We start from the raw sequence: 23,463 nt of genomic DNA, 5'->3' as shown, positions 1-23,463 counted from the left end.
TCAGAAGATACCACATTACGGTTGGTATTTATATAGAACTGGAACTTTTATATTTAGCTCTACCTTTTCACACATAGGTAACTAGGAGGAGCATAGTATTGAGACAGTCTGTCGTCCACTTCACCGAATTTTCGAGACAGCGTGTAGAGTGGCGGTACTCAACGCCGGGCTTCATCTAACCATCACGAAAAAATTAAATAAATGAACTATAATTGAGGATACCGTGGCGCAGAGGCACACGCGCATTACTATAAGCGCGACGGTTGTGGGTTCGATTTCCATTCGGAGTATTGAAATATTTATTATTTTAATTTCCTCACTCTGGTAACGAGGCAAGGTGTGGCGTTCAGTTTCGTTTATTAAACATCGGCTTATACATATTTAAAATCGAGGTAATAAAATATAATTTAAAATCAATAGCACCACGGAATTCCATAATGTTGCCTCAACGACAAGAAAAAACTTTACAGTACCATATAACTAAAAACATTTTATAAGAAAAATATATATATCTATAGCAATTGATAACAATTATTTCTATACGTCAGTATATACGCGCTGTTTCACCTAATTGTTGTGGGCGAAGCTTATCACTGAGATATGAACAGCAACTGATAACAGCTCTACAGTCACACGCGACGCACCGCGGCCTGCACTCTAAGCTAATATTTATATTAAAACTATTTTCACATTTAAAAAGCATATCTATTAGTCTATTTAATCTGTGCTCAAATAGGCCATCTTGTAATTGACATTTGTAATAGAAAGTGACAGATGTCAAATAATTATTTAATTATCGATAGATGCGATAAATTGTTGGAAAAATTATTAAAATGAACAATTTTTCATATTTTTTTATTTGGTTCTTTTTTGTGTAGTGATGTGAAAATAATGTAAATGTGTTTTTTTTTTTTGGTGAGAAATGAGGGGGTTTTGGAGTGAGTTTTTGTACGCGGCCGCGAGCCACCCGTTTCCTTCGGTGCCCGGTGACTACATATCACCGTTTGATTTTGATCGGAACGATGACTGTTGGTATTGGGTTTATACATTTTTATTAGGGTTATCTGTATGTTCATTTATATTGCTTCTAAAGTCGGTTAGCATTAACTATAAACTTTAAACAGCTTCACGCTGTATCCCGCACTCAGTAGGGTAGGCAGAGGGAACCTAGTTTTAAAACATTCCGTTTCCCACTTTCCGCCGAATTTTGGATGCATTGTGTATTGAGTGGTCACATTAATTATTTACGTAATTTCAAATAAAAAAGGAAACACATACTTTAAAACTTGAAACTGTGGTTCTTTAATCCGATTTTTTTTTTCACTTTATATACTACTTTAAAAGTACGAAAAGAAATCTGGGATTTACGGAAAATTTTACAATTTCTCCATTTTTTGCATATGTTCATACTCCGATTTTCACTTACGGACGGTCTCAATAACTTATTTATCTTTATCAATCGTTTAAATGATACGTTTACAAACGTATAATATATGTATTTATATACTTTACACGATTACTTACCCATTGTTAGGTTTAATACTAGTTGCCTCGCTTCGTCTAACCGAAATATGTATTAAACAAGCTAATCTTTCTTTGCGTCGCCTTTAAGTAAAACTAAGTTTCATCTTTTTCGTTTCAGTAGAAATTAATGTTAATACTAGCTTTTTATATATAAAATTTATATAAATTTCAATATTATTTGGATTCATCCACCTTTTTTGTTACAAGACGTCTGTCGATATCTAAACACTATCACTGCAGCAGCCGTACAGTGATAAGCAATAGTCTGTCATTTTATTAGCACCTTTTATTTGTTTTTCATTATTAACGTTATTTACTTGTGTAATAAAATAACAGTATTAAGGATTATTTCTCTATTTACAATAACGTTAGCCACGTTGCCATCGAAAATATAATTAATATTTTGAATGGCAACGCGGGCGAAGTCGCAGGTGAGAGCTAGCTAGTTATACAAATGAAAGTATATAGATATTCTGTGTTTTCCAAAGAGAATTTATTTCGCTAGTTCTAATTAGTTTTGTTACGTTGAGTGGCTCCGGGAAATAAGAGGTCGGCGGTTTCGACTTGTAATAAGAATACTTTATTAGTGAATTACATTTTCTGTATTACGATTCATTCGAAAGTTTGCCTTTTTAGACGTTTTTTGTGATTTGTTCTATGACAATATTTATATCAAATTTTACTTGATTTTATAATATTATATGGAATATAGATTTTTTAAATATATTATTACACAGTCTGAGAGAAGTTCTCTCCATTGCCACCATTTTTACCTATTTATAGACTGAACTAATCGAGTAAACACATATGTGTCGTATAAACATATACCTAAAAATAAAATTATCATAGCATAGCAGGATATATCCTGTGACGTAACATAATACTTACGAGTACAAAAATAGCTACGCGCTGTAACCCTTATGTAGCGGGGTGCTTAACCCCACTTTCCACTTAATTTTTGAGATATTGCATCTAGCCACGGAATTTAACGCTGTGATTTGTCTTGATACCGGAGCCAGGAAATGAAGCCACAACCATACGCAAACAGTTACTATTCACATTTAGATGTTCATTTAAAAGAATTACATTTAAATAAAATCATTTGAAACTTACATTATTTCTCGTAGCAAAATCACATTAACAATAATAACACGAGTATTGTAATAAATTACCTCAATAAAATTCGTATCCATTCCTACAATAGGAGCGCTGTATGCAAATCCGCGTTGACACCGCAGTAATTGATGTAACACTATTATCTGAATAATACGGTTAAATAAGTGATAGTTTCTACGGTATTCTAGTTCTATATATGTATGTTTATAATATATAGTAGATATCGCGGCGTTAAGTTTCGGAACTCATAACACAATGTTATGAAATTGGACTATAAGTGAATAACGGAGTGTCTTAGCACTAGGATATCTTTGGCTACACTGTTTGTTATATGTCGGGGACGTGAAATAGAAAAAAATCTATTGATGTTTTTGGTATACGTTTTTATTTTCTGTGTCCTTGTAGGCCATTGCCAGTTGCTACTAATAAACATATAAACTAACGCTATTTTCCTTGTACATTCATAAATAAAATTCATTGTATTATTATATATTTAAAACATAAAACTTGAGTAAAAATAACATCTACAAATAATAATATATACTTAGGTATTTTATTCCAAACTAATATTTTACGTATCAATTTCGCAATTTTACACTTTAAACTCCTCCTTTCACACGTCGAATTTAAAATTTCACATTTCAAATTCATCATATTACACATCAAATCGTAACTAAAATTCAAATTGCAACATTCAAACTTCAAATTAATATTTTTACATTTTAAATTCATTCAGTTACAAAAAATATAAAATTTCTATTTCAAACTAAAATATTTACTATAAAAAAGATATGAAAATACAAATCTGAAGTGTAAAATTACGAATTTAATCGAGTCGAAGTTTGAATGAATTTTGATATTTGACAATGAATTTGTATTGAAAATCCTATAAACATATAGGTATATATTTCTATTGAAATTTTTATCCAAGTTAGGGTTTTTTGAGAGTTTAATAAATATATCCGTTTCGCTTTCTACTGGAGTGGGTTCTTGGGTAATCGATCTTTGACAATTTCTTAGGGACACCCCCTTTCTTTGATGTAGAGGGTTAGATCATTGACAAATTGTAGATTTTTCTTTTAGAAAATATATGAACATATTATATACGACAAATACCTATAAAGATTACATTTTAAAAGAAAGAGTATGTATATATAGAGATTCTGACGACGTTTTACATTCTAGTATATAAAATTCTTTCTGTCCATTAAAAACAGAACGAAACTCGTTCACATTTTGTTAATTTCTCCGAGTGGGAATCGAATCTACAACAGTCGCGTTCACACTCAGAATCGTGTTTGTATTGTTTAAATTAAAATGAAGCTAAAAGTAAAGCCCACAAGAATGGAAAATAACGATTTTTTTCGTCTTAAAGTCCAGCCCAGATGGCTAATATTATGAATATGGTATTTACAAATTAAATGAAACTTCATATATGTACAATAAACATTAATATGATAGAATAGCAGAAACTACGTTACTACGTATGAAATAATAAACTTGAATGCGGCCGGATACCAATTTGTGTTCAGCACAAGTAATTATACAGTGTGTATTAAATGGTGAATATTTAACTCGACTTGTTATAGTTTGACCTCTGCAGTAAAACGTATAGGAATATACGATATAGGATACCTAATAAAATAGATTTGGGAAACAAGAAAACTATATTTTTTCAGCTGGACAAAGGGAATCTAGTGTTGAGGCTTCGCTTCCCACTTTTCGCCGAATTCTGAAGGCATTGAGTGTTGAGTGGCGGAACTTAACACCGCGCTTTGTTTCGACACCAGAGCGAAAAAATGGAAATATATATAAATATTTCATCTCCTCGAGTGGGGATCGAACCCACAAGCAATCGATTTTACAGTCACACTCTGTGACTAGTATAAGTAGATTTAATTTACAAGCTTCATTTTAACCTCATTGGAGAATAGACAAAGAATGTCAAAATGGAATGTCTTAACATTAGGTTCCCTCTGGCTACCCTGCCGTGTGCGGGATACAGCGTGAAGTAGAATTATTTTTAAGATTTATTTTGCTTTATAAGTTCATTTATAATTAGAAACAAAATGAATACTTTGAAAAACTAAAACAAAACGTATAAAATAAACAATTACACCAATGTGTTTTTTGTGCTATTCTTAACTAAGATACACATGTATCATACAATCTTAAGCTAAACACTTGATTGATAATTTTATGTTATCACTTCTGCTGTTATCTCCAAAACAGATACTGTACGTCCTTCTCGCCGACACAGGTGTCTGACACCGTACCACCGCACAGTAAGGTCGACGAGTTGTGGCTACCGTGATGTTAGTCTTTCAGAACTTTTCTCTATTGTTCACAAGAGAAGAAAATAAGATAAAACCCTAAAATCAAATCTACGCAACCATTCTCGGGTAACTTCAAGATCACGACTCGCCGACCGTATTGTACCTACACTGTACACAGCAGGGTAACACAGTGTTAAGGCACTCCGTTCCCCACTTTCTTCCGAATTCTGGAGGCATTGCGTGTTGAGTGGCAGAACTCAACGCCGCGCTTTACCTCGACACCAGAGCAAAGAAATTGAACTATAAACGTAAATAAATATTTCACTTTCTCGAGTGGGAAACAGAAATATGTTGTGTCTCGCCTTATCTTATCGATATAAGAAACATCGATATACAATTCAAAATCACGCGCATAGTTGAATCGATTTTATTGGTCACTACTATCTTATCTTTCAGTCAAAGTTTTACTAGCGCGTTGGAATGATACATCGTATGTTTTAATAAAGATTATTATTTAATATAATAATATTTTACGCAAAATGGATGTTTTTCGGATTTAATTTTAATAGTGTCCATTGCAATGAGAGTGCTAGTGTCGTGGTCGAAAGCGGCGGAGTGTCTCGGAGAGTGCGCGCGCCAGTCGGTACGGTGTGGTGTCAGTGTCTGCGAGAGGTTCGCGGTGGCACATCACTTGTTGTCCCAGCCCTATCCGCCTCTCGATGTTGTGTTGGCTGCCCCCACTTATGCCAGACGATGTTGGTATTTATTTTTTATGTTTAATTATTAACTTATAAACAAAAAAATGTTTTTTTTATATTTTTTGTTTATAAGTTATACGAGTTTATACGAGTATATGGAATAACTTAGAGGGACTGTACTACTATCTTAAGCAAATCTAGCTATGCACTAATTTCCGGAAAGGACCATTGCACTCGAGATTAACTGACAAGTAATCTATATAATTATCACAATGTATGACTAAAACTTTTATATATTTTATCAAAATTTCTCAAATAGTTGCTAGTTTTTATTTCAATGCAAAATAATTATGGCGTGGCGCAGTAATGGTTCGATTCCCATTTGAGGAAAATTAAATGTTTAATATTATAATTTCTTTGCTCTGGTAACGAGTCAAAAACACGGCGTTGATTTCTGCCTCGCAATACGCAATGTCTCGAGTATTTGACGGGAAGTTTCTTAATAGGCACTTCACACTAGGTTCCTAGGTTCCCCCTGTCTACCCTGCTATGTACATGTAATATGTGACTATTGGTCTATACTACTACAATATGCAATCATACAGTGTGGTTTCACTCGTTAGCTAAATACACACAATTTTTCCTCTCATTTACTTTTCCCCGTGTGATTGTCATTCGATTTTGAGTTTTGGTTGCTTACATTGATTGAGCCTTTGTCAAATAAATAGGTTAAATAAATATATATGTTGTATATTAAAAATTTCATAGTTCGTATTTTAAGGTCTTATTATACAATAATGACTTAACTCTTTGCTACGAAATATTTGATATATCCCGCATATAGCAGGGTAGGCATAGGGAACCTATTATTAAAGCATTCTTTCCGCCGATTTTGCATTGTCATTGCATTGCGTGTCTAGTGGCGGAACTTAACGCCGCGCTTTTACCATGAGACCAAAACGATGAAAGGACAACATTTATAAGCAATAATTCGTTCCTACGCGTTGAAATCGAACCCACAACCGTCACGTTTACGTCACGCTTGAGCCACGAAAGGCCTCAATTTAGGCCTTAATATTTCTTAAAACATTTTAACGTTACACTTCATTGTCCAGATAAACTAAGCTTTATTTTATTTTAAGTACAAAGCAGCTTTCTTCTCAACTTCGTAGTCCATCCTGTGGATTCCGTTTGAAGCACGAATATAATAGACTTATTTTAAGCTCAAATATTGGAAAAATAGAAGAACATTTTATAAAGTAACTAGCGACCCCCTTGCGGCTTCGCCCGCTTTTACTACTGGATTATTCATATAATGTATGTTTGCAAAGCACTTAAGATAATGTGAAAATTAATTAAACTCTAATGCAACCCGCATTTTCGTAGTTTCAATAAGATTTTCCAATTGTTTTACATAGCAAGGATTTTTTAGTAGGTACCGTAATTTTAAATCTGTGCTACTAATCTTTTCAAGTACTTATTAAAATATTTTTAAATGACTATTTTTAGATAGTTAAATGACTATTTTTAAACGGAAGAAATTATAAACAAAAGCCTACCTACTAATAACTACTACAAAAAATATGAAACCAAATATATCGCGCTGAGATAATACATTCAACTCCAATTATCCAATACTTGCAAACGCATCTAAATCTTCGTTGCTATGCCTCTATAGCGGGCGGGTTTTTTTTTTCGAGCTTGTGGTTAATGCTGAAAGGGGTATTCTGTCCCTGATGAAAAGCAAGCACTACGTGGCTGCCTGTGAGGAAAATTAAATAGAATGCATTGGCCGGGAATCGAACCCGGGCCCGCGTGGCAGGCGAGCACTCTACCACTGAACCACCGATGACTGCTCATGACGCGCTTGTATAAGCAAAACGTCGCGGGGCGGCAAGGATGTTTTGATATTGTAACATCTTCTAAAGTACATATTAAAATGAAAAACAGTAAAGACAGTTTTGATCTACATTAAATGGCCAACGTAACTAATATACTTATTTATATGCTGAGAGTAAGGGATAAGTAAAACTTGAGTCGGCACAGCTGATGTGTCAACGGCGTGATGTGTCAACAATTAAATGCGTTTTTCTCTAATACTATTCGCAATTTCGAAATAGTGTAAAAAGCAAATTTTATCTTCGTTTAACGTAGAAAATTAATAAAGTATTTTAAAGGATAAGGATTAATACCATTATGGAAAAATATCCCTCACAATAAAAAATATATTGAAATTACTATTTTTAGACAGAAATATGATCACTACACGTTATCCTTAAAAGATAAAAATATGCTCTCGCGAACTTTTTTGTAGATCTTATTAAGAGGAACAATACTCCAGTACATTATTTTCATGTAGTACTTACCATTAAAGCAGCGCATGCGCGAAAGTGTCTCAACGGGTAGGACTTTAGACACATTTATCGTATTTATGTTAATTTACATAAGAATGTACAAATAATAAACTATATATAAACCTTCCCTGAGAAATACTCGACCTAATGGTGAAAACCGCATAAAAATCCGTTGGGTGGTTTAGAAGAAGAAGAGTTAGAAAGTTCAGACAGACACGAAAAGCGACTTTGTTTTATAAGATATAGGATAGGATAGGATAGTTCGATACAAAGCGAGCTTTACTTTAATTTTTTTGTACTTAATATTTCTAAAGCTTAAACTATCGTTAATATTTGATAAGAAATATTTTTGTACCTATATAAAAGGTTTCTGTTGACTGGTTGACTATTATCAAGTCACCTCAGACCGCTACCGATAAAATAATTTTTGAATAGGCATTTCTTATTCCGCACGTTACAACCGCTCTCAGAGATGTTAATTAGCATTTAAATCACATTACAACAATGGAAATACATATATGTATTAGTGAAGCTTATATAGAATTTTAATTTAAAGTGATGATGCGACCAAAGTACTATTCTGAACATAATTTTTATCCTCCCTGTTGAAAATATTAAATAGCTGTAATATTTCCTCTGTCTTCCTTGTAACTTTCCTAATAAATTAAACAATTAATAATGTAGCGGCATAGATAAAAACAGAGTGGTATAAATATTTAATTTTTTTTAACAAAAGTTATAATAACTTTGCATCGCCGCGCGCGCCCGATTCCGCAATTTGAAATTTTAATATGAAAGCGTGATATTTTTAAAATAAAATAGCCTTTACTGTCACGCCCGACGTCTGTTTGTTGGGAATTTCATTGTATATTTTACGATTTCCCTTTGCTTTTTCGTCGGCTGTTTATTTTGAAGCAGTCGTGTGTTTTTTATATATATATATATATATATATATGTATGTATTGTATTATTAGGTTTATATTTTTGAGAACCATGTGTGAAATGGACATGTTTACTTTGGATCTGTATTCATCTTTTTTCTGTTCGTGTATTTGGTTATGGCGCTCCGAACGTGCCTAATGGCACTGATCACGTCGCGAATGTCACGTTCTATGGATGACGCACGAAGTTACACAATACGAGAATGTGTGTTAAAAAAAACATGCAGTTTAAATACTGTCTTTAATTATGCAAAATTACATATCAATTTTTTGCGAGATGGTTGTGATTAAAAATGTCTACAAGCATTTATTCTGAGGCACTCCATTCTCCATATCTTGCAGATTTTAGAGACATTTCGATTTGAAACCCAGGTTCCCTTTACTTACCCTGCCTAACTGCGTAACGGTGGCAACAATTCTGTATACAATTTTAACATTTTCTTCAAATCGTTTCAGTTTGTGCATTTCGCTTAAACTTGTGATTAGCGAGTACAAAAAAAGTATCGTTAGTTTAGCCTGCACTTGGAACGTTGCCATGTCACCGGACAAGCGCCGGCCAACGCGGAGAGCGTCCAGTAACTTATAAAAGATAGATAGAATTTCCCGAAAAATCTTAACTTCTTTAAGTCTTTTAAATGGTTTCCGTGTAAACTTATTTTAAGATTTTATTTATAAAAGTACTTTTTATTTATTTTGACTGAGATTTTTTCTAAGAATTTTGTACTGTACCTACTTGTGATTAATTCCTACTTGGGGAATGATTTTTTGTTTATCGTTTTGCAAAGAAAATAAAACGTTTTTTTTATTCTTAAAAACTTAGCGGTGCGTGGGAAACGAAGTACATTAACAAAAGGTTTTTTTCGCATATCGAATGTAAGGCAAGACAAACTCAGGATATTTGAAGAAGAATCGAAACTATTTTGTATATAATATATAAAGTTTTTTTTTAATTAAAAACAGCACACAGCTGTTTTGTTATATAAGAAATATAATTAGAAAAAATAAATATACTTTTTTTAAGTTATCTTCATTTGGCGCGCTGCCACGATAAGTGCGGGGCGGACACCACGTGACGCGTCCAGCTGGCGTTCTTTGCACTGAAATATTTTTACTTTAACTCCAGAAGTGCAATTTTACACAATACAATCTTTATTAATATTATAAAGTTGAAATATTTATTTGTTACATCGTGCTCATCTCATGAACTACTTGTTTAAACTGACAATTCCTTTTTATGTGGATAATCGACTTTCTAGTCCATTTATCGAGAGAGGCTATATAATATTGATTATATGTAAATATTAGATTTTTACATGTAAATATATTTATCCAGTTATATAAGTACAACGTATAAAGTCCAGGCTGAAATAATATAACTAAAAAAATATCCGTTTCAGCAGTTATTTAAAAATCATTATTGAAAAATGTTTCAACTTTAAATTGCCACTATACTAGGTAAGTTACAAATAATCATTCCTAAATTCGAATACACCAAATTGAAAGTAAATTGGTGCGGTTTTATTCGATTTGACACCCGATATTCATTAGTAGAATACCATTATGTGCACGTCAACTGATTTGTTTGTAAGTACCAACCTTCAAAAAGTTTAATTATGTTAAGCCTTATACTATTTGGATATTCTGGATATTCATTTAATTTATATTCTTCCTGTTTCTGTTATGTTATATATTTATTGTAAAATATACATTTTATAGTATATAGTTTATTGTTATCTTTTGTATTTGAATATTGTGGAAGAAACCATTCTTACTGCAATTTTCTTTCTTTCTCTTTATTCTGTGCCAAAGCGAGGAAATAAAAATAATTTATTAATGGAAATTGAACCCATAACCGTCGCGCTTACAGTCGAGAGCTGCTGCTCCCCGACACTATACTTTTTTTTTTCAAATATGTAACATATATGACTTCGCTATTTTCGTAGACGGTTACGGCCTACAATGCTACGCGCTACGATGCAACTTTGTTACTTAAGGTCTACATAGTTACTTAGTGAATATTAAATTGCTTGTTTTTGCTTATATGACTAAAATAACTCTTTTTGATAATATTAGTTATTATTAATATTAATTAAATATAGGTACTAAAGACCAAATCAAGACGCTATAGTGAAGCAATTGTTGCCTATTGACTTTAAACAATGGCTGTGGGTTCGATTCTCTCTAGGAGAAATAATTATATTTAAATTATTTTCATTTCAATAGATGTTTGCGTCCTACAGAATGAATTATTTTCTTTTTCGCTCAGGTAAAACATAGATAGCGCAACGTTACTTTCCGCCATTCAATTTCTCTAATTAAAGCGGAAAGCAGAGACTGAATTGGTGAAATTTGCATAATTAAAATAACTGTAAATCAATTTAGGGAAGATTTTTTTAGGGAAGTAATTCAAATTTAATTAGGCATTAAATAATTTTGTGACACTCTATTCATATCGTATGTAATTAACGTTGGTATTCGGTTCGAATGCATTGTTAGAATATTTTATTGCCTATTACAAGCCACTGATTAACATAAATAATTGAAATTGTATATGAATTAATAGAATTTAAATATTTTTTTCCCTCTGGTAAAAAGAGCGCGGAGTTAAGTTCCACCACTTGACACATCAGAATCTGGAAAATTGGACTAAAATGCAAAAATGTATTTTAACAAATAATATTATTTCCTTACACTGGCAAATATGGGATAAAGAGCGTAGCCTCTACCATCCTATTCCAATTAAAACTGGCAAGCGATGATATCGTGAACGTGCTGAAAATACATACAGCTTTAAATATTTCTAATATATCTTTTGAATGGTCTTCCAATTCATTTCCACCTTATTATTGTTTCCTATGATTCGTTCATTACGTACTTTTTTGAAAGGTTATTGTTTTTTACATTTTCAACATTCGTAATTAATGTTATTTAGGACACAGTAATAAATAATAAAGTTATTTTTTTGAGTGGTTGAGTTCTGCTACTCAACACGCAATGCCTCCAGAATTCGGCAGAAAGTGGGGAACTGAGTGTTTTAACATTAGCCCTCCTGTGAGCGGGATACAGCATGAAACTGATATATTTTTAGTTTATTTAATAAATAATAACGTTATGTAGGTTTTTTTAAATCATCAATTTATTTTAATAAGGGTTTTTTTTCATATTTTCTAAGTCTTACGTACACCACATACAAGCTTATAGATTATATATGTACATAAGTTCTTTATCCATACCTATATTATAAATTCGAAAGTAACTCTGTCTGTCTGTCTGTCTGTCTGTCTTTTCCGCAATCAGGGCCAAACCGCTAATTTAATTGTGATAAAATACTCATATAGAGATACTTGAGGGTCCCGGGATGAACATAGGATACTTTTTTTTTCTCATATTTGTAATATTTTCGTTATATACCAATATTTTAAAATAATTAATTTGACAATGAATTTATTCCGCCATGTTAATAACAATCGTCGCTACGCGTTGCTAAGCAACAGCTTGCAAAGTTTGCTGTTTTAAGAAAACGTCACCCACAGTGACTTTGCTTAATGCATACATGGTGCGCGCCGATATAGATTTATACAAATCTCTTTATTTTGTATAAAGAGATTTGTCATTAACAAAAATTAGATGATTTCTATAATTTGATATTCATCCTTATGAAAATAAATATAATAGTCACTTTTAGCATTTCATCTAGATGGAAATTATAATTTACTGTATAACATTCTAATAAATAATTAAGATGTGACTGATTCCAAATGACCTAGCCTTCGGGCGGCATAATATGAGTATGACCGACGCGAACGGGCAGATGACTTTGATGATTTTGTAAATTTTTATAGATTGTCGAATTACTATTATTTTTTATGTAATTATTTGCTGCTTATAATTAATTTATCTCAGTTCGGTTATCTATACCGATGTTATACACTTAAAATATCATAATTTTAATCATTTGAGATTTTATTTAATATTGTTCGCAAAAATTAATAATTTTTTAATATAGAAAAATGTTTAGTACGCGCGCACAGCAAACTTTAGGTTTTTTTTTCTAATATTAAGAATTTCCTTTAGTTACTTTTACTTCTTTGGTTTGTTCATTTCGGTTACTCAGATATTTTTTCTAATAATAAATCTCCACTTATTATTATTTTTTAACTTATTTTAATGATTTAGGCTTATATTTTCGCGGGCGTAGCCGCGTCCGGGCCCACTAGTCTATATATATAAAATCGAAAGGTCACTCACTCATCACGAAATCTTAGAAACTACACGTGCTAGGAGTTTCAAATTTTGCATGAAGGTTATTTATAGGACGTAGGTGCTCGCTAAGGCGGACATTTGTAATATTCGACTTCTAAGGGGTTGTTTTTGGGGTTGAAAGTTTGTATGAAACTTCGTTACTACAAATGCAGGGAGTCTCAATTTTGCATGAACGACACTTATAGGACGTAAGTACTCATGAAGACAGAAATTAATAATAACGTAGTTTATGCAGGCGAAGCCGCGGGCGGGCCGCTAGTATTTTATAAAAAAAGAACATACTAATGTATAACTTAAAATTGAGACCCACTTAAAGTACGATCAATGTTCCAACAAAAGCATCTTCCGCGCCAGGTGAATGTAAACAAGGTAAGCCGGCAATCGAGTCGGCGATAGCACTGGAAACTTCCCTTACACAGACTTAGACCAACTTGTTAAAAGTAAATCTGTTTGTAATATTACTTATGAAATTATTACCGTATAAGTGGGATGTGTTTTTTTATGTAAATATTTGATTTTTCTTTTGTAAATATATTTATTTATTCAGTTATATAAATACGTGGAATGTTTTTTTTTTATGTAAATATTTTTTTTTATATGTAATTTATTGTATTCAGTTGAATAAATAAAGTTTCACGCAGTGTTCTACGTATATGAGAGTTAGGACTCTCCGTTCAACTTCGTTCAGTTTTCGAGACATTCTTTTCAGTGGCGGATTTGATGATTCTTTTCAGTGGCGAATAAATATAAACTGCATGAATATAGTTATGTTGCCTCATGGTGTGAGAACGGTACCGGTAAACGCCTAATCAGCGTTCGGCGTATGTAACGCGAATCCCCTCATGCCATGGGAAACAAACGTAGTGTTTTAGTTTTAATTATTATATATTTTATTCTTTAGTCGATTAGAGCATGCACTTCTGCTCGGTCGATTCACTAGTTAAGTTAATTTTAAGTTAGTTATAAGAACATATACCTTTGTTCTTAGTTTAATTAAAGTAAATTTAAAAGTAACTTTCTTAGTTATTTTCAAAAGCCCACTCGCGCTCCCGTAAAACATGTCTATATTGCATTTGTAACACGTTGATAATAACTATATTTTTTGCATTCAGTAAATTTCATATAGTAACCCCATCCCAGCATGGATAGTTCCGCCACTCAATACTTAAGTCTGTCCTAACAATAGATTAACTTAGTGTTAAGCTCCATCTTAACACTAAGTTCCCCTTGTAAAGCTAAAAAACTATAAATTTTTTTGTGATAAGATTTTTTTGTTTTTCGACCTTTATCAGTCATTTGTTGTTGGTAAAAAATTTCGATATGCTACTGTAACCTTATACGTTTTAAAACAATTACACATTCATAGGAACGAGACTAAGTTAGTTTTCAGTTCCAAAACAATCTATCCTGTAGATTTTGATTTACAGTTCGTGGGTAGAAACAGAACGTAATTCGAACGGCGAACTGAATACACTTCCGAGTTTTGAATAATTTCGCCTATTAATTATTCCTTATCATGAATAACTGAAAGTTAAACTTAAGTAAATGAACAAGACATTTTAGACATGCTCGTTAGTTAAGTTTCTGTTACAGGTTTTTTTTTTGTTAAACCTATTAACTGGGTTAATAGAAAAACCACACGTCTTACAACGATGGGCGGAATTCTACAAGGAGATGTATGAATATGATGTTTATGCTAAAATATTGGCGAGAAAAATCCTAGACAGATTCGGAAGACGGTTGTGGGAGGCCCAAAGAGGCTTTAGACCCAAAAGAGCATGTATGAATCAGATCTTTTTCCTCCGCATGATCACGGAAAAAATCTTGGCCGTTGGCCAAAAAAGTTTTCTGTGCTTTTGTGGATTTGAAAATTTTATTATTATTTTGAAATTTTATAGCTTAGCCCCTATGTGGGTTTGAAATACGCGTTTTTTGCTATATAAGCGCCTATATGTTTTTTCAAAGTAAATGTAGAAATATTATTTTTTCAGGAATTGATTTCCTGAAAAAATAATATTTCTCTCTCGGACTCGTAGACCTATATAGTTTGAATTTCAAGGATATCTCTAATCGTTCGTGACATAAAGGCTCTCGACAGACAGACAGTCAAACAGACAGACGGACGGGCTATAAAGTGATGTTATAAGGGTTTCTTTTGTACGAATCCTAAAAGCCCTAGCCAAAATAGTTGAATATTATAAAATAATACCAAAACACTAAGATATCTTACATAATATTACACAAGCCCTAGTTTAATCTGTATCCATTTAATTGTTTCAAAATAACTAGCTATCAAGGGATCGCGTTGCAACTAACTCAATTCTCGAGTGACGGGCGAGCGCGAGCGTGAGCAGGAAATGAGGTGGTGGTGCCTTCCTACCTTGAAATGCGATACTGAACTACTGAAATGTTTCGAAAGGTTCTGGTGAACTTCGTATAAAGTTGAAAAATAGATTTACTTTTAGTTTATAATGCTTTTGTTTTGAAGTTTTTTTTTGCTTATACTATATGTTGTGGTACATTTTTATATTTGTGTATTAATTTAATTACTTTTATAAAAAAAATGTATATGAAACACTTTTTTAAAAGATTTATACAAGTATTCTATATTTCTTCTGCGATTATTACTTAAAAAAATCCATGAGTAGACAAAGGGAACCTGTGAACCTAGTGTAAAGACACTCCATTCCCATTTAAGAAACTTTAGAAATAAAAACAGAAATAATTATATAGTGAGGATAATACACCATACTTAATTTGTCTAATGGCACTAACATAGACTAATGCCGATTCAAATACCGTTAAATCGTACACCGTCCAGCGTTGTATCCACACTATGTCACTCCATATCCGATCAGATAGCATTATCTCATGTCTGTCGCACACTGGTGGTCATTCAAATGCGTTAATGTTATAACCAAATGTATCACGCTAGTGGTTCCTATTTAACAGTTTGTCGAAAACGTCATTTTGTACGCTTAAATTGATAGTTCATACGAGTTAGTAGGTAATGTATTTATTTGGATTGATGGATGTCAAATATTATTTAATATGGTGATTTTTTGTGGTGCACAAGAAAGATGGTGCAGGTACTAGCTTTGGGATGAGCTACGTTTTTAGGGTTCCGTGCCTAAAGGGTAAAACCGATGTGTATTACTAAGACTCCACTGTCTGACCGTCTGTCACCAGGCTTTATCTCATCAACAATGATAGTGAGACAGTTGAAGTTTCCCAGATAATGTTTTTCTCTTGCCGCTATAACAGCAAATTCTAAAAATATAATAAAATTAATATATAAAGGAGCTCCCGTAAAACGAACATGATTTTTTTTATCTTCCTCTCTATATTTTCTTTTCTTTACTAGGTTTTAGCTATGAATTCTCCACTACATGATACATACAAGTGTGATAATGTCTGAATAAGTCAGCCACAAAAGTTACATCAAAACGATGATGGCAATTTCATTAATATAACCATTTTCGATTATTCTCCTATTATTAGATATACTAAAATATTTATAATCAAACTAACTAAAGTAATTACATATTGTTATTCAACACAAACAATAGCATTAACGCTAATATCACCAATATAAATTAAGCTATCTAAATAAGCCTATTTGAAATCTATTATAGCACCAAATCACATCATAGAAACATTCGTAGTTTGTCAATATATTTGAGTGGTCATTTAGACGGGTGATGTGGGGTTAATGTTAGTGAAACATGTGTTGTAAAGCTTATTTTTTTTTTTTTTTTGATATAATAAAGTAAAATTGAGGATGTATTCTTAAAATTAAAGTATATATATATAAAACTCTGTCATTACTGAATGACTGGCAGACAACCCACAGATGTAACTGGACATAGAAAATTTAAATTTGCCATGTAGCCTACCTACATTAGAAAGAGTAGCGAAGCACCTAGAGAGGATTTCTCGTAACTGCAACAAGAAAAGAAGAAAACATATTATATATTTTTATTTTTATTAGTATTTAATTTAATCTTTAATTTTATCAATCTTCATAAGCACATATTAATAACCCTAATTTCAGCGATATGTAGTTTATAGCGTAATTGATACTGTACATTGTCTGTGAGTATCGAAAACGGTTTATATATATAAAGACACTTATTAACTGTTAATTAGTGAAAACCCTATCGCAAAAGTTTTATAAAAGTTCATACAGCTATATAAAATTGAAATGAAAATAAATATTTTTAGCTTCAAATTCCATAATATATTCTTTTATTATATAAAAAAAAACAATTTTCCATCCCATCTTCCATTCTGCACGGTGCTAGCTAGTCCTCTCACAATTAAACGCATTGTTTATTTAAGTGTACCGTCGAGATAATATTGCGTACGTTTTAAAGGAGCGGGACAATAGCGTCAAATTCAATCACATTCATTTATGGAAATAAAGAGAAATGGAACCTCCAGAGTCAACGAATTCTAATATTATATATATTTTAATATCTTATTTCGTAATTTGAATAGGAATTTATAATTTATAATAGATCTAAATTGCAAATTACTTCTTTTGTGATATGAAGGGCAGTTTAAGCTACCGGTTTCTATTATTTTAGGAGTATAGAAAAATCTTTATATATGTATATCTACGTAACATATGTATGTAATACTAATATTAATGTTTATTTAGGTTATATATAGGCCTATAAAGCTTAGCCCTACGAAACAGGCGTGTTAGTAAGAAGAAAAAAATTGGGCGGAAAGTGGTGAACGAAGTTCTCAATACTAAATTCCTCTTCTATCCTGCTATATACGGGAAAACGCGTGAAACTAAAAAACTTAATGATTATTGTAGTTTAGATAACGTAGTTAATTAAATCTACTTTAATAAAACTTATTCTCTTAAACTATTTTTACTTCAAAATTATAAGTAGCTTCGACCTTTTTCCGTATAGCAGGGTATGCAGAGGGAACCTAGTGGAAAAAGGAGAACGGAATATAATGGGAACGGAGTGACTTAACAATAGGTTCCCAGGTACCCTTTGCCTACCCTGCTAAAAAAAGATATACGATACAAATATGCACATCTACACGGACAACTCCATTTAAGTATATTTACACGTCAATGTGTTTCTCGTCGCAATTAACTTAATTACCTCCTCCAATTTGAACACGCTCTCCTTTTTCATTTTACAATGTCAATCGACACTTAATTATGTTGTCATGATTAAATCTTTAAGCAATTTTATATTTAAATAAAAGTAATTGTATGTAATAAGTTAAATGGATAAGGTACAACGTCGTTGGTTCGATTCCCATTTGGTTGAATGAATTATTTTCTGGCAGCAAATAAAGCCCGGCGTTGAATTACGCCGCACGACGCGCAATGTCTCTATTATGAAATATTTACGTGCAAGACCAAAAACAATAGTTTTTAAAGTACATAAACTACATAATGGCCATAGTGACAGAATTATTTATTTTCGTATCTCTGCTCTACGCTACCAGAGTTGGATCGTACGACTCAACATGCACATATGTCTCGAATCTGGGACAAAAAGAGAGAAGAGATTATTTGAACATTCGATTCTCTCTATAAATAAAATAATAATTAAATCAGCTTCACGCTGTATCCCGCACCCAGTAGGGTAGTCAGAGGGAACGTAGCGCTAAGACACTCCGTTCTCCACTTTCCGGCGAATTGTGGAGGCATTGCATGTCTGGCAGAACTCAACGCCGCGCTTTACCTCGACACCAGAGCGAAGAAATGAAGATATAAATTTAAATAAATATTTACTTTCCTCGAGAGGAGATCGCGCCTATACTCGTATATCCGGCTATATGCCTATTATATAAAACCTACTATTTAAACGTCAATTTACAATACAAGACGTATTAATAAAATTTACATGAAAAAGCGGAAAAATCCAATAGATACATACAATTTAATCTAAACAACGGAATCGTTGAAAATAATAATTACAAGTTAAGCAGAGCAGCACAGCAGTCCAGGTCCTTTTTGTTTTATTTGAAATGCATCAAAGTGATTGCTCCCAGGAGGACCGCCTCCCGTGTTGTTCCTCTTGCCCGCCGTCAGCTAAATTTACTTTTCTTTGAAAATTAAATTCCATCTTATGTAATATTTTATTTCTTTTAATTTTCTCTAGAGATGTTTGTGAGATTGTTGTTTATTTTTTTTATATAACTATAATTGAGTTAATTGAGTGGTACATTAGTGGTTTGTGGGGAAAAATTGTGGTTATTTTTTTTATCGTGGTGTGTATTTATACTGAATTATATTATATTTAGTGTCTACACTTGTCTACACTTTACTTTATATTTTAAAACAGGAGAGTTTGTTTGGATGAACGCGATTATCTCAGATACTACTACAATTTGAAAAATTCTTTAGTGTATGACAGTTTATTTATTGAGGAAAGTTATAAGCATGGGCGTAGGAATAAAAGGCCCGGGTGCCTAATATATTGTGCCTAATTAATAAATTTTACTAACAATTTGTTTCCCAAAAATGTTTCTGTTGTCTAGATACGCCCATGGTTATAGCTACATTATATTAACGGGAACGGAGTGTCCTAAAATTCTGCCTGCCGTGCTACGTTCGGGATACAGAGTGAAACTAAAAAAAATATTATGTTTTTTAACATTTTCAAAGTGTTATTCCACACTTAGGATGTTATTTCAAAATAATTTAGTATTGAAAAACAATTAACATAATAACAAACATAAATTTTAAATTTTAATTATATCCATTTGTCCAAGCGGGCGAAGCAGTTTAATGAACACAATTAATCCGGTACAAAGAAAGTCACATTTAAGTAACGAGAATTTCAATACACAATTGTAATACGAAACTATTTACTATAAGTCGATAGTGTCTGCGTGTCGTCTTTTTATCTTATTTCACGGCTGACGATCAGGAAGTAGTGAAAATTGTCTTCTAGCGCGAGAATTCACTTAAGTCGGTGCTATCGCTTTGTCAGCAAGTCTCGACTGCTGCAAAGACGCGGACATTGGATTACTTTGGTCGAATTAAATTATTAATATACTTAAATTACTAAATATCATCGCTTGGTTGGTGAAGAGAGTCAATCTATGCATAACAAATTTCAAGACAACGAATGAAGGTTAAATAAATATTTATGAATTATATAGACAAATTATATTTTATACGTTTAAATTGTTTCCAGTTTTATTATAGAAATTACAGTTTTTTTCAATGTCTACAAGGCTAAAGAGTCATATATATGTTTGAGGTTTATATTTTCACTCCTACTATAACAAACATACAAAAAAACACAATACTATAAATAAATAATAAAGCCCTACATATTCTTTAGAAAATTACTCTTAAAAATTACTCAGTTCAGTACTTATAGTAAACATAGTAGTATATATTAAACATTGGATAGTAAACATTACATAATTTTTTTGATATAATATCAAAAAAATTATCAAATCATCCTAGATCCCTGACTGGGGGCCGAGGGCCCTCCAATGTCGTCAGAAATCACCGCAATCACTGTTTCGGACACAAGGGACGCGCTTTGAATACCTTACTTTTGACTTAATTTATCACTAAAAATGGCATGTATAATGTATTATGGCGTTGTCGATTTATTTTCTGAAACTTAATTGTATTGATTCAAGCAGACATTGAGGACGTTTAGGCTCAACGGGGCGGTGTCCGTGTATTACACGTTAGTTCGTGAGTTTGATTCTCACTCTAGGCCATCTATTATTTTTATTTTTCTATCTCAACAAGCAATACTTCCATAATTGGGTGGAAATTGAGCAACGTTTAAAAACTATATAGTAGCCATCTAACTACCATAGATAGATAGAGCTTGAAGCTCTAAAAAATTATTCGTTACTTTTTATGGGTGATGAAAATTCTATAGTTATACTTTTACTAACTGATAGTTCCTGCTAGTTTCTATTCTTTAAATAATGTATTATGATATATTATTTACCTCAAAGTTGTTACGTAGTTTTAAACATAAAACAATTCCTCAACTATTTAAAATAACAAAATAAAAACAAACAAAATTTCCCCTCCAATATAACGACACTGAGGTATAGTAAAAAAAATAATCACTAAAAGAAATCACAAAAGACCATTTATATAAAAGTCGTGCTCTAATTTTTACGAATACAAAAATAACAAAAAGGAGAACCAAAACGAGGTCTCACTTCTTAGTTCAAAAATAACAAAAAGTAGAACTTAAATGAGGTCTTACTTCTTAGTTATACTTATAAGTTTATTATTTTTTGTTGCAGTGTTCCCGAATGTCCCGGCGGCGCCCGGGATGCCCTGCGCGGGCGAGGACCGTGAGTAACCCTTTGTTCTAACTTAATTGCATACCAAACAGCTCAACGTAATGAGCGCTATAGCTCAGTCATTGAACGAACGAAACGACTGAATGAACGAACGAAATTACTACGAAACTGTCAAGTACTGAGTGAATACTTTAAACGTATTTTAAATGTTGCCATATTTCATATTGTATTTTTTTTTTAATATATAATTCTTTCGTGTTGTTAAACATTGGAAATGAAATGGAAAATGTAAATAAAAATTCCATGAGTTTCGTTTAACGTACTAATAGTTAATTGTGTCACAAATAGCGCTCTAATGATTCGTAATTACACTTTCGAGGAAAATTGCTTTTCTATAGCGGAAACACTCACTAACTAGAGCTTATTTTTTCAGTAGGTACTTAAATGTTTTAACGGATATTAGTATTATAGTACTTAAATTCAATGATATTGTGAATAATGTAATAATAGCTGATGCATAATCTATATTAATCTATATAATATATTCTAATGTAATAAAGCTGAAATATTTGTTTGGTGAACTGCTAATATCAGACATTATCAGTTGCTATTGTAAAATCTTCTAATCATAGTCCTTTTTGTCGAGGAATAAAAGTATTCCGATAAATGGACTACCCTCCGTATATGCTGAATTAAATCACGGCAATCCTTCGATCAGAGTTACTTCGGAGACTTGACTTAGAATGTGTCATGTTTCATACACAACTGTTTGTTCTTATCAAACAGGCGAAGCCGCAGACAAGTCCGAAGAAAAATTGTAAAATTTAATATTTTCGTTTTCCACGCTCTGGTATCGTGGCAAAGTGGGGCTTTCTTAATTAGAGGATCAGAATTGTCTTAATGGGAACGGAGTGCATTGATACTGTTCCCCCAGGTTTCCTCTGCCTATTCTTCTGTGAGCGGGATACATCGTGAATCTACAAAATAACATAAATAGCAAACATTTTATTACATTATGCCGAAAATTTCAAAGTTCAAAACATTCACCGTTGAAAAATTTCACCCGCAATTTCAAAACAACGACACGTCGCGTACGTAGCGTACGTAGCGTACGTAGGCTCGAATTTTGTTTTTACAAAAACACAAACGCTTTGAACATAAACGTTTCGTATCTCATATCATAACGGTCGGAGTGTGCTCAAACAGACACGAGGCCGCATTACCATCTGAACATCACCCTTACATGCTTCGCGATACCCCCTACCCCCAATTTGAATCTGAAACACAATATGGGTAAGCAAATAAGGGTGGTTTTCCTTTGAAGTGAAATGATTTAGATATATGTATTTATTATTTAAATATTTTTTTTTTGTATTTATGTTTGTATATGTAGATTGTCGCGCGTTTCTAGGTCAAAGTCAACGGACGCTTATAACGATTGCGTGGATATGTTTATATGAATGTTTTTATAAGATCTTTCATTTGATTTTATGGATTTTACTGTTAATTATACATATTGCATTCATAGGTTTTGTTTATGTTTGATGACACAATAGTATATTACTTAGGTTTTGAAGGGTTCTCTCGTATGCACTTAAAAATAGTCTGGAATTTACATTTGTTCGATTAAAAGCGATTATGTTTTTTGTTTCTAAATATGATTTGGAAAAGAGTAATTTAAAAATTCTAAATTATCCTAATTTATCGGCCTAGTTTCATTAAATACGGCGTTAGGTTTCGTTACGTTAGTTTTCGTGAATAACGTAAAATCGACCAACTTAACGAAATTTTCGATATAATTCGTGTTGTGTGGCGGAACTCAACGCTTTGACGAAAAATATTCAATAATAAAAGGGTTACGTTTTAAATGTAACTTCATTGTATATCAACAGATTTCAATTAGTGACAGACTTCCAATGACTAATGACAATTGACGATTCACTCAATAATAATTATTATTAAAAATTAATAATTCATACGTTTCTCTTTAGCCGGAACCCAACGATTGCTGGTCGTGGAA

At 32.3% G+C, this 23,463-nt stretch overlaps 1 protein-coding gene across 7 annotated transcripts in view; it reads left to right on the top strand.

Annotated features, from left to right (window-relative positions):
• Positions 1–23,463, top strand: part of aPKC (protein kinase C iota type) — a 190,343-nt gene that overhangs the window by 156,200 nt on the left and 10,680 nt on the right. For 6 of the 7 annotated variants that reach the window (XM_085185341.1, XM_085185342.1, XM_085185338.1 and 3 more), the window contains one exon: positions 21,444–21,494. In XM_085185341.1, the coding sequence (XP_085041467.1) occupies positions 21,444–21,494 (51 nt within the window). Of the gene's footprint in view, positions 1–5,481; positions 5,676–21,443; positions 21,495–23,463 lie in introns of those variants that run through there. The other variant, XM_085185345.1, reaches the window with a different exon arrangement.

The sequence above is a fragment of the Heliconius melpomene genome, chromosome 5, assembly GCF_056956725.1.
Source record: "Heliconius melpomene rosina isolate 202511_hmr_F chromosome 5, ASM5695672v1, whole genome shotgun sequence".
Classification (NCBI taxonomy): Eukaryota; Metazoa; Arthropoda; class Insecta; order Lepidoptera; family Nymphalidae; genus Heliconius; species Heliconius melpomene.
This window is presented reverse-complemented; position numbering and strand designations above follow the sequence as displayed.